This window comes from Lynx rufus, unplaced genomic scaffold, assembly GCF_022079265.1.
Source record: "Lynx rufus isolate CCGP_SWC_20201006 ecotype Redwood Valley unplaced genomic scaffold, mLynRuf1.p SCAF_5, whole genome shotgun sequence".
In the NCBI taxonomy this organism is placed as follows: Eukaryota; Metazoa; Chordata; class Mammalia; order Carnivora; family Felidae; genus Lynx; species Lynx rufus.
In genome coordinates this window covers 91,935,187-91,954,935 of record NW_025814867.1, presented here as the reverse complement: position 1 = coordinate 91,954,935, position 19,749 = coordinate 91,935,187, and the positions used below count along the sequence as shown (strand labels likewise).

General features: G+C 32.6%; 1 protein-coding gene across 2 annotated transcripts in view; it reads left to right on the top strand.

Moving 5' to 3' along the window:
* STXBP5L (syntaxin binding protein 5L) overlaps positions 1 to 19,749 on the top strand; it is a 388,157-nt gene that overhangs the window by 259,860 nt on the left and 108,548 nt on the right. For both annotated transcript variants that reach the window (XM_047100036.1, XM_047100035.1), the window contains exons 14-17: positions 6,659 to 6,699; positions 10,327 to 10,544; positions 12,265 to 12,434; positions 14,334 to 14,459. In XM_047100036.1, the coding sequence (XP_046955992.1) occupies positions 6,659 to 6,699; positions 10,327 to 10,544; positions 12,265 to 12,434; positions 14,334 to 14,459 (555 nt within the window). The remainder of the gene's footprint in view (positions 1 to 6,658; positions 6,700 to 10,326; positions 10,545 to 12,264; positions 12,435 to 14,333; positions 14,460 to 19,749) is intronic.

Here is a 19,749-nt window from a genome sequence, read left to right as displayed (position 1 = left end):
ATTGGGGAAGATGTAGAAATAGTGATTGGAAAAGAGAATTTAAGGGGTTTTAGATGATGTTCTGTTTTTTAATCTGAGTGATTAAACAGTTGTATTCATTTTGTGATGCTTCATTGTGGTGTGATTTTATGATTTGTACTGTATGAGAGTTTTAACTAAGTAAAAAAATTTTTTTCAAAATATCAGGAAGTTATATTACTGAAAATGACAGAGGACTGGTTTCTCCACTAAAAACTGCTTATGTTGGCAAAATCAATTTTTTCAGAATTCTAGAATCTAATAGAAAATTTATAACAATCAGGGGAATGCTTAATGAAGACAGAAGTTGCTATAAAATAAATAAGTCATGGAAATGTAATGTATACCATGGTGGGTATAGTTTATAATACTGTATTGTATACTTGAAAGTTGCTAAGAGAGTAAATCTTCAAAATCCTCACACAAGAAAACAAAATATTTTTAACCACCTATGGTGATGGATATTAACTAAACTTATGGTATTTTACAAAATGTACAAATGTCTAATTATGTTGTACACCTGAAACTAATATAATGTTAAATGTCAACTATATCTCATTTCTTTTTTTTTTTTTATATATGAAATTTATTGACAAATTGGTTTCCATACAACACCCAGTGCTCATCCCAAAATGTGCCCTCCTCAATATATCTCATTTCTTTAAAAAGCTGAATTTTGTTAAGAGACCGCATGGTATTTTTATCTTACTCATTTACAGTTAACTACTGGTGGCCATGAAGATAGCACCCTTCATTCCTCTTACATAGCTTTCTGGTGCCAGAGGGAGTAATAAATACAGACCTTCTTTTCATAGAATGGTAGTTGTACCTGACCTGTGTTTTTACCTGTTTGGTGACTCCCTGAAGCATTAGCTCAAGGGCTTACCTTTGTTTTCCTTGCCTCAGAGCTTTCCTGGGGTTGAAGTGGCTTCCTGGAAGGCATTTATCTGAGTAATTCAAGGCAGATGTACCAGCTGCCACTTACCTGGGGAAAGGGATAACAAGCAGGGGCAAACAATAGATAGTTTATACTCTTGGAAAGAATAGGCTGTATAAGAAGATAGATGGGGGGAACAAAGGCTTTGTAAAGCTCCCACATACCCTGCAGAATCTAGATGTCTGTATGCTGCCTACAGTTGGATACATGCTAAGAAAATACCTGAGAAGATTCTCAGTTTTCCCCTTTGGATTAACTTTAGGCACCATCCAGACAGTAAGTAAAGGCTAATGCAGAGTTGGAAATAACCTGGCTATTATTGCAGCAGTTTCCTAACACAGAATCAACCTGTGCAGACATGGAAAGGATTTATTATTGTTGCTGCTGTTGTTTGACTATAGTCATTTAATGAAATTGCTGTCAAATCACTAGGTCACCAGTAAGCTAACGGAGCAGAGTTTTCAGAGGCCAAACACAGTGAAGGATACAATCTTTTGAAAAACTGTTTATGTGATGACTTTTCTAAACTAACAGCAAAAACTTACAACAAGCATCAACAGAAAAATTGGGAAGGGAGAAAATCTAATTTTCACAGCTTCCTCATTAAAGCTCAAAAGTTCAGCTTTCAACAACAAAAGACACAGCATACAAAGAAACAAGAAAGCATGGCCCATTCAGAGGGGAAAGAAAAGAATTTAACTGAAACTGGCCCTGTGAAAGCTGACATTTCACATACTATACAAAGATTTTAAGTCAGCAGTCTTAAATATGCTTAAAGAACTAAAAGAAAACAAGGATAAAGAATTGAAGGTAATCAATTAAAGAATTAAGTCTCACTAAATAGAGTATTAATAAAATTTATTTTAAAAAGAAACTAAATAGAAATTCTGGTCCTGGGGGTGCCTGAGTGGCTCAGTCAGTTGAGCTCCCATTCTTCATTTATCTCAGGTCATGATCCAGGGTCATGGGATTGAGCCCCTGTTGGGCTCCATGCTGAGCATAGAGCCTGCTTAAGATTCATTCTCTCTCTCGCTCTCTCTCTCACTCTCTCTTGCTCTCCTACCCTCTCCCCGAGGCTTCCCTCCCCTCCCCGCATGCTTTCTCTTTCTCTAAAATAAATAAATAGGTAGGTAGGTAGGTAGGTAGAGAGAGAGAGAGAGAGAGAGAGAGAGAAAGAGATAGATATTCTGGTGCTGGAAAATACAATAACAGAAATGAAAAACTTACGCAAGGGATTGAGCCTCAGATTTGAACAGGCAGATAAAAGAATACATGGATTTGACCTTACATAGTAAAAAGGGTTATAAAAGAATATTATGAACAATTGCATGCTGACAAAGTAAATAACCTAGATGAAATGGATAAATTCTGAGAAACTACCAAAACTGACTCCAGAACAAATAGATAATCTGAACAAATTTGTAACAAGAGATTGAATTAGTAGTCAAAGCCTTCCTTCAAAGAAAAGGCCAGGATCAGATGACTTCATGGTGAACTCTACCAATTGTTGAAGGAGGTAACACCAAATGCTTCTCACACATTTTCCAAAAACTAGAAGGGAACACATTTTAACTCGTTCTTTGGGGCCAGCTTTACCCTAATACCAAAGCCAGACAAAGACATCACAGGAAAAGAAAACTATGTAACAATATTACTTATGAATATAGATGTAAGCATCCTCAATAAAATACTAGCAAACACAATCCAGTAGAATATTAAGAGATTTATAAAATATGATCAAGTGGAGTTTGTCCTAGGAACACAAGAGTGTTTCAATATACACAAATCAATGTAATACCCACATCAGTAAAATGGAGGGAAGAAAAATAAGGTTATCTCATGCAGAAAAAGCATTTTACAGATGCCCCTTTCATGATTTAAAACCACAACAGCAACATTCAGATAACTCAGTGACTTCCTTATTGGAATGGAACTTCCTTAACCTGGTAAAGGGCATTTTTGCAAAACCCACAGATAACATCATATTCGATAGTGAAAGAATGAAACCTTTCCCTCTGAGATCATGAACAAGACAAGGATCCCTGCTTTTGATACTTCTACTTCATATTGTATTGGAAATTCTATCCAGAAGAGTGAGGCAAGAAAAATAAAAAGCACCTACAGTGGAAAGAAAGAACATTAGCTCTATTTGCGGATATCATAATCTTATATATGTATTAGTGTGTTTTTGTATACTAACAATGAACAATCCACAAAGGAAATTAAGAAAGCAATTCTATTTATAATAGCATCAAAAAGTAAAATAAAATACTTTTTGAAACAAATTTAGAAACAAATTTAACCAAGTAGATGAAAGGTTTATACATTAGAAGCTATAAAACATTGCCAAAAAATATTTTAAAAACACAAAAATAAACAGAATGACATCCCATGTTTATGAATGTAAGATTTAATATTCTTAAGATAATAATATACCAAAAGTGATGTACATATTCACTACAATCCCTATCAAAACCCCAATGGCTTTTTTGCAGAAATGAAAATGGTTATCCTAAAATTCATATGAAATTGCAAGTGACTCCAAACAGACAAAATAATCTTGAAAAAGAACAAAGTTGAAGGACTTACACTTCTTAATTGTAAAGTTTCCTCCACAGCTACACTGATCAAAACAGTTTGGTAATGTCATAAGATTAGAGATATAATTTAATGAAATGTAATTGGGATTCCAGAAATAAAATCATACATCTATGATTGTTTTTTTAAACAAGAGTGCCAAGACTGTTTAACAGGAGAAAGAATAATCTCATCAGCAAACGTTGCTAGGAGAACTGGATACCCACATGCAAAAGAATAAAGTTAGACATCCTCCCCGCCCCCACCAAATCTATGAAAAACTTCGCAAACTCAACACAAAAACAACCAAGTTAAGAAATGGGCAGAAGACATGAACAGACATTTTCTCCAAAGAAGATGTACAGACACAGGAAAATACGCTCAACCTTGCTTATCATCAGGGAAAAACAAATAAAACGTACAATGAGATATCACCTCACACCTATCAGAATGGCTAGAATCAGCAACACAGGAAACAACAGATGTTGGCCAGGATGCGGAGAAAGAGGAACCCTCTTACACTGTTGGTGAGAATGCAAACTGGTGTAGCCACTCTAGAAAATAGTATGGAGGTTCCTCGAACAGTTAAAAATAGAACTACTCTACAACCCAGCAATTGCACTACTAGGTATTTACCCAAAGGATACAAATATACTCATTTGAAGGGACACATGCACCCTGAAATTCATAGTAGCATTATCAACAATAGCCAAATTATGGAAAAAGCCTAAATGTCCATCGACTGATGAATGGATAGAGAAGATGTGGGGTGTGTGTGTGTAATGGAATATTATTCAGCCATAAAAAAAGAATGAAATTGTGCCATTTGCAGTTACACGGATGGAGCTAGAGTGGATTAGGCTAAGCGAAATAAGTCAGTCAAATAAAGACAAATACCATCTGATTTCACTCATATATGAAATTTAAGAAACAAAACAGATGAACATAGTGGGGGAAAAAAGAGAGAAACACCGGAAAACAGACTCTTAACTATAGAGAACAAACTGAGGGCTGCTGGAGGGGAGGTAGGCAGGGGCATGGGCTAAATGGGTGATGGGTATTGAGGGCACTTGTGATGAGCATTGGGTGTTATATGTAAGTGAAGATTCACTAAATTCTCCTGAAACTAATATTGCACTATATGTTAACTAACTAGAATTTAAATAAAAACTTGAAAGAAAAATTTGGACCCCTACTTCATACCATATGCAAAAATTAACTCAAATATAAGGAAAGGCTTGAATTTATAGCTAAAGCTATAAAATTCAAAAAGGAAGACCATGGGGGAGGGGAAGGGGGAAAAAAAGTTACAGAGAGGGAGGGAGGCAAACCATAAGAAACTCTTAAATACTGAGAACAAACTGAAGGTTGATGGGAGGTAGGGGGAAGAGGGGAAAGAGGGTGATGGACATTGAGGAGAGCACCTGTTGGGATGAGCACTGGGTGTTGTATGGAAACCAATTTCACAATAAATTATATTTAATAAATAAATAAAAATTCAAAAAAGAAAACAAGGTAATCTTTCATGACTTTGATTATGGCAGAGATTTTGTAGACATTACACCAAAAGCATAAAAGTAAACAAAAGAAAAAAATAGGTAAAATGGCCTTCATCATTAGGTGAAAAGACAACAATGAGTTGGAAAAAATTTTCAAACTATATATCTAATAGAGTTTAGTTTTCATAATATATAAATAACTCTTAGAGCCCAACAATAAAAAGACATTTTTTTAAATGAACAAAGGATTTGTGTAGACTTTTTCAAAAAAAGATATACAAATGTCCAACAAGCACATGAAAATATGCTTAACATCATTAGTCATTGGGGAAATGAAAACAAAGCCACAATTAATTGTGTATACCACTTCACACCCACTACAATGGCTAAAAAAATTTTTAAGAGGAAGAAAAGCAAGTGTTGACAAGGAAACAGATTAATTAGAACCACATAGTTTGCTAGTGGGAATGTAAAATGGTACAGCTGATATAGAATATGGTTTGGCAATTTCTCAAAAAGATAACTATCATATAACTGAGCACTCCCACTTTTAGGTATATACAAAAACTTTTACATGAACGTTCACAGAAGCATTATTCACAATAGCCAAAAGCTGGAGACAAATACTTTTCCTGTATTTATTGAGATGACCATATGGTTTTTCTTCTTTAATCTGTCAGTATGATGAATAACAATATGGTGTTTGATTTTTTTTAATGTTTAACAAGTCTTACATTCCTAAGATAAACTGCACTTAGTCATGATGTCTGATCCTTTCTATATGTTTTTTATTTGATTTGCTAATATTTTGTTGAAAATTTTTTCACCTATGCTTGAGGAATATGGTTGTATAATTTTATTTTTTGGTTTTGGTAGTCAGGATAAGGCTGACCTCATAAAACGTGTTGGTGTTATTCTATCGTCTTCATTTCTAGATGAGTTCTTATAGAATTGCCATTATATTACCAAATAATGATACCATTCTAGATAGGTTTAAGGATTTGCTTTTTATATTTTGAAACTTAAATTTCACTATGACATTCACTTCAAAATTATTTTAATGTAATCAGAATTAACTCAGGTATTTTTTTTATTGAGTGTAAACAATTTTTTTTAACTTTTTTTAATGGTTATTTATTTTTGAGAGACAGAGAGAGAGTGTGAATGGGGGAGGGGCAGCGAGAGAGAGAAAGACACAGAATCTGAAGAGGCTCCAGGCTCTGAGCTGTCAGCACAGAGCCCAACGCGGGGCTCGAACTCACAAGCTGTGAGATCATGACCGGAGCTGAAGTTGGACGCTTAACCGATTAAGCCACCCAGCCACCCCAAGTGTAAACAGTTTTATATAAAATATATTGTTTATTCAGGCCAGTTTTCGTTGTTCTCTATTACACATAAAAATATTCCTACAGTCAAATCTTAATAATTGTTCTTTTTTAAATTTAGATTTTAGTGCATTGTTTAAAAAGTAAACCATTGTTATGAGCTTAGAAATGCTTTAGCATATATTCATTCTCATTGGAATGGGATTTTTAAATCAAATTTTGGCAATACCTCTTATATACAGTTATGATGCCTATAATTTTTGAAATTTACTATAATTAATGCTAATGTATTTCTCATCTAGTCATGCAGATGGATCAATAAAATTTTGGGATGCTTCGGCAAGTAAGTTTTAAGTCTCTTGTTCTATAACAGAAAACCCTCAGTTAATATTTACGCAGAGCCATTTGCCACTTTTTACTTTGGATGATTAATATTTCAGATACAGTTTTAGCATATATATATATATACATACATATATATATATATATATATATATATATATATATATAGCTGTGTTATAAAAATCCATTTCCTATGTTGGATCAGTTTAAAGTACTATCTCTACTATACTTTTCCTTTATAATATTAACAGATAGGACTGAAGTCTCCATCAGCAACCTGTTGTATTTACAAAAGGTAAGGTACATTGAAAAAACTACCATACTTTGTCAGATTAACTCTATTGAAGGAATTTCCTTCACCTCCAGCTCTGGTCCTAGAAAAGTTCTTTTATCTCACTAGTCTTCACTTTCTTTTCCATTTGTCTATGAAGCCCTATGTGAATCAAAAGAAGTGATTAGATAAATGTAAAATTTCTTTTAAAATTTTTGAGAATTATGTAATTTAAGGAATAAGGTAGGCTGCCTCAGTGTTGAAGGGCACACAAAGATATTTCAGAATTGATTGTATCTGTATATATCCTTCATAGTACTTTTATTTACTAAATCAGATAAATGAATGCACATATTTGACTATTAGGCAAACAGTATGATAAGAATTGTAAATGTAATACAACTCGAATTCTGTTTGTTATCAGAAATTTGTGATTTGTTTGAACCAGGTAGACCCAGAAAGGGTATTTTTTTTTTCAACGTTTTTATTTATTTTTGGGACAGAGACAGAGCATGAACGGGGGAGGGGCAGAGAGAGAGGGAGACACAGAATCGGAAACAGGCTCCAGGCTCCGAGCCATCAGCCCAGAGCCCGACGCGGGGCTCGAACTCACAGACCCTGAGATCGTGACCTGGCTGAAGTCGGACGCTTAACCGACTGCGCCACCCAGGCGCCCCCAGAAAGGGTATTTTGATGGGGTAATACTTAATGTGAGTTTGGGAAGATATTTATGATTTTAATAGGAATAGGAGGAATAGAGTAAGTGAGCGATGACTCAGTTTCTGAGGATGAACAACTAGCAAGATGAGGACTATAAGAGAGTGCTGGAGGTTTGAATCTTGTAATTACACCAGGAAATCCAGGTAAAAATGTCTAGCAGGTAGGAAGACCAGTCAAGAATGGAAACTAATGAAGAGGCAGAGTAAAAGTGGTATTTGAAGCTATAGAAGTAAACAGCTTCTGAGGAAGATTATGATAAAGACAAAAGCAGAGGGAAGAAGGTTGATTATTGGTTATACTCTAAGCCTGCAAGCTAGAGTCTTTCAGCAATGGAGCAAATCATCAGCAAGAAAAAATGATTAAAATATTTAAAACCACGAATTTTGAGGCCCCTTTCTGAACTCACACAATAGAAATCAATGGCTCAGGGAGAAATTCCACGGGACAAAAGATTTTCTTTGGATGGACTTTTCTTGTAAATCTGACCTTGTTCCAAGAACACAATTTTATAGTAACATCCCACCACCTCAAATTCACTCCTTGGCATCTAAAATGTGAGAAGACACTTTAACATCCTAGTGATTAGAGTATATGCCACTCTTAAGCATGCATAATATTTTAAGAGGTTAATTTTTAAATATTTTATCCCATTCAAAACATATTATAAAGGCTTGCAGCATGTTTAATATTTTTACTGTAATTATAAGAACATATTTCCAATTTAATGGATATCATTGAAGAAATTTCACTTAGTTTGTCAATTTTGTGGAATACTGTCCAGTACAGGAAGTGAGGTTATACTGAATTTGAATAATTGAGTTTATGTTTTATGTGTATTAGTTTTCAATTTGCTGACTAATAAATTACCACAATTGAGCAGTACTTACATATTATCTCACATTTTCTTTGTGTCAGGAATCTGGGTACAGTTTAGCTGGGTTCTTTGCTCAGGGTTTCCTGAGACTGCAGTCAAGGTGTTCGCTAGGGCTGCAGTTTCATCTGAGATTTAGAATCCTCATTCAGTCTCATGTAGTTGTTGGCAGAATTCATTTTCTTGTAGCTTTAGAACTCATGGCAACTTGTTTTATTAAGGCTGGTGAGGCAGTGTCTCTCTAACCTCAGAGAGGGCACCAGTTATGTCAGCCCCATTAAGGATAATCTCTGTTAATTAACTCAAAGTCAACTAATTAGCGGCCTTAATTATGTCTGTAGTACCTTTTTAGCATTGGTATGTCATACAAAATAATCATGGGAGTGATACCCCATCTGACATAGAAGCCAGGCTATAGCATCTGGTATAAAGCCTTACCCATTTTAAAAATGTTTTGATTTGACGTAATTTTAGACTTACAGAATAATTGAAAAAAAAAAATACCATGAAGTGTTATATAGCTTTTAGCCAGATTTTCCAAATGTCAGTGTATACTACATTTGTTTTTCCACCCTCCTCCCTCTCCTTCTTCTCCATATATTTGTATACACTTACAGCATTTTGTAACCATTTCTGAGTTGCAGATATGATGCTCCTTTTACATTACATGCCTCTAAAATACTTCCTGTATCTTTCCTACAAATAAGACGTTCTTTTACATAGTCAAATTAGAGTTATAAAAATCAGAAGATTAATACTGATGGCAATATACCTGCTAACCTCCAGGTCTTACTCGGTTTTCACCAATTGTCCCAATAATATCTTTTATAATAAAAGAAAATTGAGAATTATTTATTGCATTTATCATCTTTTGGGTTTGCCTCAATTTGGAATTGTTTCTTAGTCTTTATTTCATTTAATTGATATTTTTGAAAACTCAGGCCAGTTATTTTGTATAATCTTCAGTTTGGGTTTGACTGAAGTTTCTTATGATTAGGTTCAAATTATGCACTTTTGACAGAAACTCCCAGATTTTTGGAAATTTTCTTAAGGATCTTTTGTAGAATCAGAGCTTTTTATAGGAGAGTTCTTATCAGGGTCTAAAATGGAAAAAATATTCCCCCAAATAAAAATTCCTGAAAACAACTCACAAACCCAGAGTTTTTAAAAATTATAACTGATCCTTTTCTAATACAGGGCCATTCAGAAAAGATTCTTTCTAAAATAATTGCAGATTATTGGGCTTTCAATACTACTAGGTAGTAAATTACAAATGTTTCTCATCTTAAGGATTGTCTAAGAAATTTGTTGGGAGAAGAAAACCCTCTATGAATAACATCAACCTCTCATGTAGCAATCAAAGGGGGAAATTGTGAAAAAGGATTAAGGGGTCTCCTTTAGGAGAGAATTAGGTTTAGTATTTCCATTGTAACCTTTTTGAGCCCCAATATTTTTATCAATAAATAAGGATAAAAATACTCACTTCATTGGACTTTTCTGAGGATCACATGAGACAATGCATACAAAGGACCTACAAATTCATTGATATATAGTATATGTTCAATAAATGTTTATTTTTCTCTGGAGTCTCCCTTCAGCTAAACTATGATAAGAGTTCATGACATTGAATGCTTACTAATTAAAATATAATTTATTTTGTCTGCTTGGATTCTATTTTAGTAGTTTAACAAATACACTGAAAGAGTTTAACAACATCTAAGAATTAAGTTCAAATTAGAAGATAACTATGCTTCAATATCTTGTAGTAACTCTGCAGATGCTGTATAAGCTAAAAACTTCAAAAGTGTTTGAAAAACAGAAGGTAGGAGAAGGAAAACCAACATGTGAAATTGTAGAGGAAGATCCATATGCCATTCAGATGATTTACTGGTGTCCAGAGAGCAGAATATTCTGTGTATCAGGAGTCTCTGCATATGTCATAATTTATAAATTCAGCAGACATGAAATTACAACAGAAATAGTGGTAAGTTATTTAAAATTTAATGTTCATAGCTAGAGTTATTAAAGCAATTATCATATATTTTGGCTAGTGCTTGATATGGTTTTAAGCCATCAAGACTGATGTATTTAGTCAGTAATCCAATTCATAGGATTTTAAATTATTCTTGTTACTTATATAACTTATTAAAAAATAGTTTGGCTTAAAATGATGAAAACAGTTCTGTACCAAAACCTTGTATTTTTAGATAGGATGTATTTTGTCTGTATAGAATTTATACAGACATTTGTAGCTTTATGCATAAATGTCAAATTAATGTGGGCTTTGTTGTATATCTTTATTAAAATTTTTTAGTTTGCCTTTTCTTGTCAATTTTTAATTTCTGTATAGCAACATTTTTATAGGATGGAAATAATTATGAGCTACCTTACCTAATCTTAATTTTAAACTAATCAAGTAATTTAATTGTTCTGATACTCTCATGGGATAAATTAAATCTAAATTAAGGCATCTATAGATAATTGGCCATCCCTACTGAGTCCATTTTACCATTTTATCAGAAAATAAAGATTATCTACTAAACACCTGTATATAACTTTTTACCTCAACAGCTAAAATTAAGTACTGCCCTGTTAAAGTATATTAGTTAAAATCCCAGCCTTTGGAGTCAGATAAGTCTGTGTTTTAATTCTAGCTGTACCAGCGAATAGCTACATGATGCTGAGCAAGTCACAAAGATCCAGTAGTCAGTAGTAGAGTCTGAGTAAGACCCAGTTTCATCACTCATGTAATTTTCTGTGCAAATAAAATAGAAAAATGCAAAGTAGTAATAAACTACAAATGATAATGCCAATTTCATAAGGTTCTTATAAGGATTATATAAAATCATTAGTATAGTGTCTAGGTATAGTTGACAATAATTGGTAATGGTTACTGTCACTAGAGGGTTTTTTAATTTTAAGATAATTATAACAGTCATTTTGATAATATTGCTATATTCACACCCCATAATGAAATGTTATTAAGCAATTGTTTTCAGCCTCAAAGATCCTGATTTTTACATTGTAAAGCAAATGTTTGTTGTAAAATCGATTTTAATTAAAGCATAGAATGTAATCATAAAGTACTTAATTTTTAAATATTTTTAGATTAAAAAAAAGGTTTTGGATCATCTTTTATTCCAATACAGTTTATCAAATGTTTTTTAATTAAGCAAGCTAATGAAATTAAGAGCTGAGCTAATGAAACAAAAATTAGAATTTATTTTGGGAATGTTTTACTGAATTTGAAGGCAAAATTGAATGTTTTTTTTGAAACTAAAATCCTTGTACAAATAATTTGTGTGTTATGTATGTGTGTGTAAACACATCCAGTTTATTTTATTTACTGGAATAACTGACCAATTTCTCCTTTTACTATATATGGAGTTGTAATTTATACCTTTATCTTAGGAGAATTTTTTATGTAAAAACTTTATCTTCACTAGTAGGTATTTTTCTTATAATTCTGAAGAATTAAGAAATATTTTACATTTTTTGTGAGTGCCAGTGAATGTTCCACGTATTTAAATACAAATACTGAAATACCAGTATTTAAATCAATTTGGGATATCTCAACTTTACTATGAATTGAAATTGAACTTATTAATCTGAATAAAACAATAATTACAAAAAAGTTGTCAGGTAATTTAATGTGGTTACTTATTGTTATGACTTAGGTTAAATTAAGACTTGATTTTTTTAAGTCATTAGAGGTACGACTTCAGTATGATATTGAAGATATTACAACCCCAGAACCAGAAACAAGTCCTCCGTTTCCAGATCTCTCATCTCAGCTTCCTTCAAGGAGTCTTTCTGGAAGTACTAACACTGTGGCTAGTGAAGGAGGAACAAAGGACAGTATCCCATGCCTCAAGTAAGAGTTGCTACCAAATTTTAAAACAATTTTACATATTAATCATATACTACTTTGAAACTGTACAAAATAAAATTACTCTTCTCTTTTATTAAGTTGTTGTCATTGATCTACACTCAACCAAGGAGTGCTGTGGTCTTTTCTTTGAATATCTATGAAGAGGGCACAATATTTTTATCCTTTATTATGAAGGCATTTATGTTCTTCCCAGAAAGATCATAAAGAAAATATGGCTTTAATAGAATGGGAACACATATGGCAGGGAAGAAACTTGGCCACTTGCTTGGTATCTCCCAATTCAAAAAGTCTTTTTAGGGAATTTCTTCAGTTTTCTTGGAATCAAAAAAACCCCCAATCAACCAGACAAAAAACACTACAAGAATGCTACTACAAGAACACTACTACAAGAATACTATGTTAGAAAAAAGGATTCCTCTCATGATTGCTATGATTTTGCTAAAATAATACTTCTTTTTTTTACTTTTTAACTGATAAGAAGGTGAGATTTAAACAAAAAGTAGATGAGGGATTTACCTGAAATGTATCTCGTAGAAGAGTATTCCAGGCAGAAGGAATAGATAGAACAAAGGCTTAAAGTGCCTTGCATATGAAGAGGTCAGTGTAGCTAGGACAAGGAGAGCAAGTGGGGGGGGGGGGAATAGCAAGAGATGAAGTCAGATAAGTAACAGAGAGCCAATTATAGGCCACTGTAAGGCCATGGCTTTTATTCCTAATTAAACGGGGACTCATTACAGGGTTTTGAATAGAAAAGAGACATATCAGTTTTAAATTTTATTTTTCAAATTATTTTTTTACATACCATTTTATTTTTAATTTAAATTTTAGTTACTTAACATACAGTGCAATATTGGTTTCAGAAGAATTCAGTGATTCATCACTTACATTCAACATCCATTGATTAAATTTTAAATTGATCATTTTGGTGGCTTTGTTGAAAATGGATCTTGGGATGGAAGGGAAAGGTAGAAGCCGGGAGACCAGTAAAGAGGCTATTAAATCTAAGCAGAGATGATGTTATGGGCTGACAGATTCAGCAAATAAAAATACAGGATACCCATTTAAATTTAAATTTCAAATAAACAATAAACATTTTTTAGTATCAGTATATTCCAGACACTGCATGGGACATACGTACAGTAAACAAAACAAAATAAACAAAACAAAACATAAAACCTATTTATTGTTTATTTGAAATTCAGATTTAAATGGGTGTCTTGTATTTTTATTTGTCAACCGTAACTAGGATGGTCACAATAGAGAATTAAAAAATGGTCAGATTCTGGGTATATTTTGAAGGTAACATCAACAGAATTTGATGATTGATTGATGTGAGGTACAAGAGAAGGATATTAGTATGACTTTTTTTTTTTTTAACTGAATAACTGGAAAGATACAAGTTGCTATAAACTAGAATAGATAAGGCTGCAGGTCAAGCAAATTTAGAAGGAATGAGCAGGAATTTGGGTTTTGGATATGTTCAACTCTTAATTTGGGTGGTAGATTAAGTCATTCATATTGTTATGCATTTATAACTTAATATATGTAACAAATATTTCATAAATATTTAACAACTTTTGTTAAAAAAAAGTAAATAATAAAAATAATTTAAAATACCATCCTCAAAAATTAAGAAAAGGAAGGGATAATGGCCATTTGAAGTTGTGGACCTGACTGGTTTAAAAGCTATTTAAAAAACTAAGCAATTTTAAGTAATTTGGTATATTCTGAGAAAGCTAGAAGACACTGTCCGCCTGTGTACTTCCCTCAATGTGTGGTATTGTATATTTCTGTAGAAAGATGCTATGTAAATTCTGAAGATAAGCATGGGCATACTTATTTAAACTGTATGTGATAGAACTACTTTTTTCTCTTTTTTAGTGTTAAGACACGACCAGTGAGGATGCCTCCAGGGTACCAAGCAGAACTTGTTATTCAGTTGGTGTGGGTGGATGGTGAGCCTCCCCAACAGATTACAAGTCTTGCTGTAAGCTCAGCATATGGAATGTAAGTAGCTAAACATTCTAATTTGTATTATTTAATATGTTTGATATAGTGAGATGTTTCTTTTAAAATACTTAAGTCCTAAAAATGGAAAGAAGGCTTTACCTAGATTTTTACTTGATTGAAAATGGTATACGAAAAATAATAACTTATATAAAAACTATGATTATTTGTTCTTGCTTGAAGTCAGACTTGAGCTAGCATTTCCACTTTTAATGTTGGGAGGTTGTTAGGATGTTATTACACATTCTTTTTTGTTTTTCTATTTTCTATCCTTTTTCTCCTTGTGTTTCAGTTTGGATGCTTTCTTCTGACTTGTCTTTTTGAATTCACTAATTCTCTCTTCAGTTGTTTATAATCTTATGGTAGATCCAGCCATGGAGTTCAATTTTAGTTATTTTGTTTTTCAGTTCTATACCTTTCATTTGATTCTTTTTAAAGCTTCTTGTTATCTTCCTAAATTATCACTCTTGTCCTTCATTTCCTTGAACTTGTTGAATACAGTTCCCTCAATATGTGTTTGATAACTCCCTATCTCTATCTAGTTGATTTGTCTTGGATTTTGGTCATATTGTCCTCATGTAATCTAGATTAGCTTTTTGGTGTTCTTTCTGTTTTTATGGAACATATAAATTTATATACCATCATATATATACTTATATATTTATAAATAAACATTATAGAGATAATTTCAGGTTCTAAATGATGTTATCATCCTCCAAAAAGTATTCACATTTCCCCTAATAGGCTAAACTAAGAGACAATAGAAGGCTTAGAGCAACATAATCCAGTCAGGCATTCTTTGAAAGTTGGATTGTATTATACCCTTTAAAAGCTAATATAATTTTAATTATTCTTTATTTCTAGATTGTAGCCCTCCATAGAAGTTGTGCCAAATTATACCCCCTCAAAAATGTTTAAGAATACGTGATCTTGCACTACCTTCCTAACAATAGTGTAAATTTTTTATTCCCTGTCATTCTGTTGATAGGAAGTATGTAATTGTGTTAGTAGACTTTTCTCATATCTTAAGTGAAATGGAACATGTTTTCCTGTACTATGACATTTCTGTTTATATTCTGTCCATTTTTCTACAGAGTTGTTAGTATTTCTCTTATAGATTTGTGAAAACTACTTACATAGTAGGGAAGTTAGCTTTCTGATGTAATTTGCTAGTATTTTCCCTGTTTTTGTTTACTTTATGAAATTGTTTAGGATGGTTTTTTCCATGAATAAATTTTTAAAAATTGTTAAAGTAATTCTATTTTTTCTTTTATGTCTCTGGATTTTGTGTCATACTTAGAAAAGCTTCCCGCACTTCAAGATTAAAAATTATTACATTCTATTTTAATATATTTCTTAAATATATCTAAGTATTTAATCTATCTAGCATTAATTTAGATATAAAGTATGAAATGGGGATTAAACTCTAGTTCTTTCCTGATGACTAAGAGTTGTACCAATACCACTTCCTGAATACTATATCTTTCCCTCCAAATTTGGAATCAATCATCATTTATCAAATAATACATGAAAAATATATATTTGGTTCTACTTCCATTCTTCCCAGTCTGCCCCTAAGCTAAGTTTGATGAGCTCAAAGAAAACTTTTTGAAGGCATCTGAAAGGAAGACTGCCTAAAAGAAAAAGAAAAATTTTATCTTGTGTTCCTGGAGTTTTTGCAGTGTGGAGATTCTATGTGAACATACATAAGGGGAAACTTTTCTTGACTGAAAAATTATTTGGTAGATACACTGGCAGGAACTCCCTTGAATGAAGGAAAGAGAGGAAGGAAGTGTGGGACAGTCAATAATCCCATTATTTGATATGACAAGAATATATGTTTGTCTTCTAACCCAAGTAGTTATGGTAGATGACTGAGCTGAAGCCATTTTCAGGGTTCTATACTCAAGAGATTGACCTATAAAGGCAAGGAATACCAAAATTAAGAGGGTATGAAGGTATATCACCAAGTTCAGGAGCTGAAGATTGTTAGAATAAGTCAGAGAGCGTATTTTCCATGTAAAGTAACTGTGGGGGTAACAGTCACTATAGAGCCTCTGAAGAACCGACACTTGTAAGAGAAAGACAGCTTGGACACCTTGCTCATAGACGGTTTCAACTGCCAAAAATTTCGAGCTCAAGTGGCTACTTCTGTAAATCCCAGCAAAATTTTAGGAAATAAGTAATACCAGTACTATATAAAAACTTTCTGAGAAAGCTGAGAAAGAAAAAGTCATATTCATCTCTTTATGGGACAATATAACTTGATGCCAAAACTTGAAAAGACCATTACAAAAAGCAGAACATAAGCAAAGGTGCAAAAATCCCAGCCAAAATATAAATAAATCTGTCAATAAAATAATCACATATTAGAAACATGTTTAGTTTATACCAAGAATGCAAGGCTTGTTTAACATTTGAAATAAATTCATATAATTCATCACATTAACAGGATAAAATAGAAAACTATAAAAGTAAGCCATGGGATGCAAAAAGCAAAAACATTGAGTAAAATGTATCTTCTATTCATGAGTTAAAAAGAAACCATTAACTAAACCAAGAAGGAAATTTCCTTAATCTGATACATGGCAGCAAGTATCATTCATACTTTACGTAAAATGTTGAAAGCTTTACATCTGATATGAAAACAAGACAAGGATGACTGTTATCACTACCTCTATTCACATTGTACTGAAGGACCTAGCCAGAGCAATACATAAAGGAAAATAAATCAAAGTTATATAGATTACAAAAGAAGGAAATGGAAAGAAATGATTATGTATGTACAACATTTAAATACTTTGCAGATAAATTATTAGATTGCAAGATTAGTAGATACAAAGTCGATGTAAAAATAAATGACATTTCCAGGGGTGCCTGGGTGGCTTACTTTGTTAAGCCTCTGACTCTTGATTTTTGGCTCAGGGCATGATCTCACAGTCGTGAGATCAAGATCCACCCCACATAGGGCTCCATGCTGGGCATGACAGCCTGTTTAATACTCTCTCCCTCTCTCTCTCTCTGCTCCTCTCCCACTCACACATGCGTGCGTGCTCTCTCTCAAAATAAATAAATAAACAAACAAACAAGCATTTCCATATCTGAAAAAATAGAAACTAAAGTTGTATAAAGATTCCACTTGCAATAAAATAAAATAAAGTATCTAGGAAAACACTTAATAAAAGATTATCAAGACCTCTACCAACACGCACGCACACACACACACACACACACACACACAGACCTCTACACAGAAAACTATAAAAATAGAAATTAACAAACCTAAATCAGGGAGCGGAAAATCCAATAATAGTGTAAAGATGTCAGGTTTTCACAAAATGATCTATTGATTTACCATAATACCAATATAAATTTTAGCATATTTTTTCCCTTGAAGTTTAAAACTGGTTCTAAAATGTATAGAGAAATGCAAAGGACCACAATTAACTAAGACAATACTAAAGAGAAATAGATTTAGAAGACTTGTTCTATGGGAAAGCAAGAGTTATTAAAGTTATATTAGTCATGACAGTGTTCTATTGGCACAGGAGAAATATACAAATAGACCAACTCGCAGAAGAGTGAAGAAAGAGATCCAAGCATATATAATTAAATTGGTTCTGCAGAGCAATAGAGGAAATGACAGGTTTTCCCCCAATAAATACTACAAAGCCAATTAAAAAATATAGAGAGAAAAAATATGACTGTTCTTTCCCACTATATACAAAGATTCTAGAAGGTATTATAGGAGAATATCTTCATTACACTTGTGTTAAGAAAATATTTCTTCAATGGAGCACCTGGGTGACTTAGTTAAGCGCCAACTTAGGCTCAGGTCATGATCTCATAGTTCATGAGTTGGAGCCCTGCATCAGGCTGTGTGCTGACAGCTCAGAGCCTGGAGCCTGCTTTGGATCCTGTGTCTTCCTCTCTCTCTGCCCTTCCCCTGCTGGCGCTCTGCCTCTCTCTCTCTCTCAAAAATAAACATTAAAAATTTCTTTAAAAATTTTCTCCAACATGCTAAAAAATTATTAATCATAAAGAAAAACATTAAGAAACTCTAGGAAAAAAAGGCACCATTAGAGTGAAATGGTAGGGCAAGGAAGAGATATTTAGATTGTGTCTGACACTGGACTCATTCATATGCACAGTGTAAAAAGAGTTTCATGAGTCATCAATAATAAAAAGACAAATAATAGAAAAAAATGTGCAGGAAATTTGATCAAATATGTCACAAAGGAAGATATGTAAATGACAAATATATTTTCATATACATATGAGAAAGTACACAACCCCATTAGTAATGTTGGTAATATTTGCAAAGATATTGGGTATAGGAACTCTCATACATTGCTGCAGAGGGTAAACTGTTGAATCTACTTTATAAAATGTTAGCATTATGTACTCCATTTTAGCATACTTATGTTAGCCCACCCTATAATCCAAAAGTTTCATTTCTAGGTATATAACCTAATGAAAAGCAAACACATATCTATCTTTTGATAAACATCTATCAAAAACAAGCAAAACTGCTTTTTTGGTGTAGGAAGTCAGATTTTGGAAGAGGAAAGAGTAGCAATAATTGTCAGGAACATGAATCAGCTGCTGGTAACATACTATTTCTTGACATAGTGGTGGTTATGTGGGATTGTTCACTTTTTGATAATCCATTGAAGTGTACAATTATGTACACTTTTATTTATAAATGTTACATATGAATAAAAGTAAAATATAGAGTTTTGAAAATACTTGAGTAATTTAATTTCTAGAAATTTATCCCACAAATATACTCCACGTTTTAGTGCAAAGTAACTTATGAAGGATAGTCATTGTTGTATTGTTAATAGCAAAAGACTGGAAGCAATCTAATTGTCCATTAACAAAATTATAGGGGAATAAATTAGATTACATACAAATATTGGGAGTCATTTAAAAATTTTACATCCTATGAATTTACATAGAATTAGCAAAATATCTAATAAAGTTATAAAAATCAAGGTACAGCATATTACTTATATACTATGCAACATTGTCTTTCCATAATATGCTATAAACATCCACAATACAGTTTTTAAATTCCTACAAATTGATAAGAAAAAATAACCCAGTAAAAATAAACTATATAAACAGGCAATTCACAGAAGAAATACAAATGGCAATAAACATGAAAGGATTTATAACTTCACTAGTAACAAGTAAAAAAATTGAAACAAGAGCAATTTTTATCCATTATATGAGAAAATTTTTAAAGATTGCTAACATCTTCATTAAGAATATGAGGATATGGATT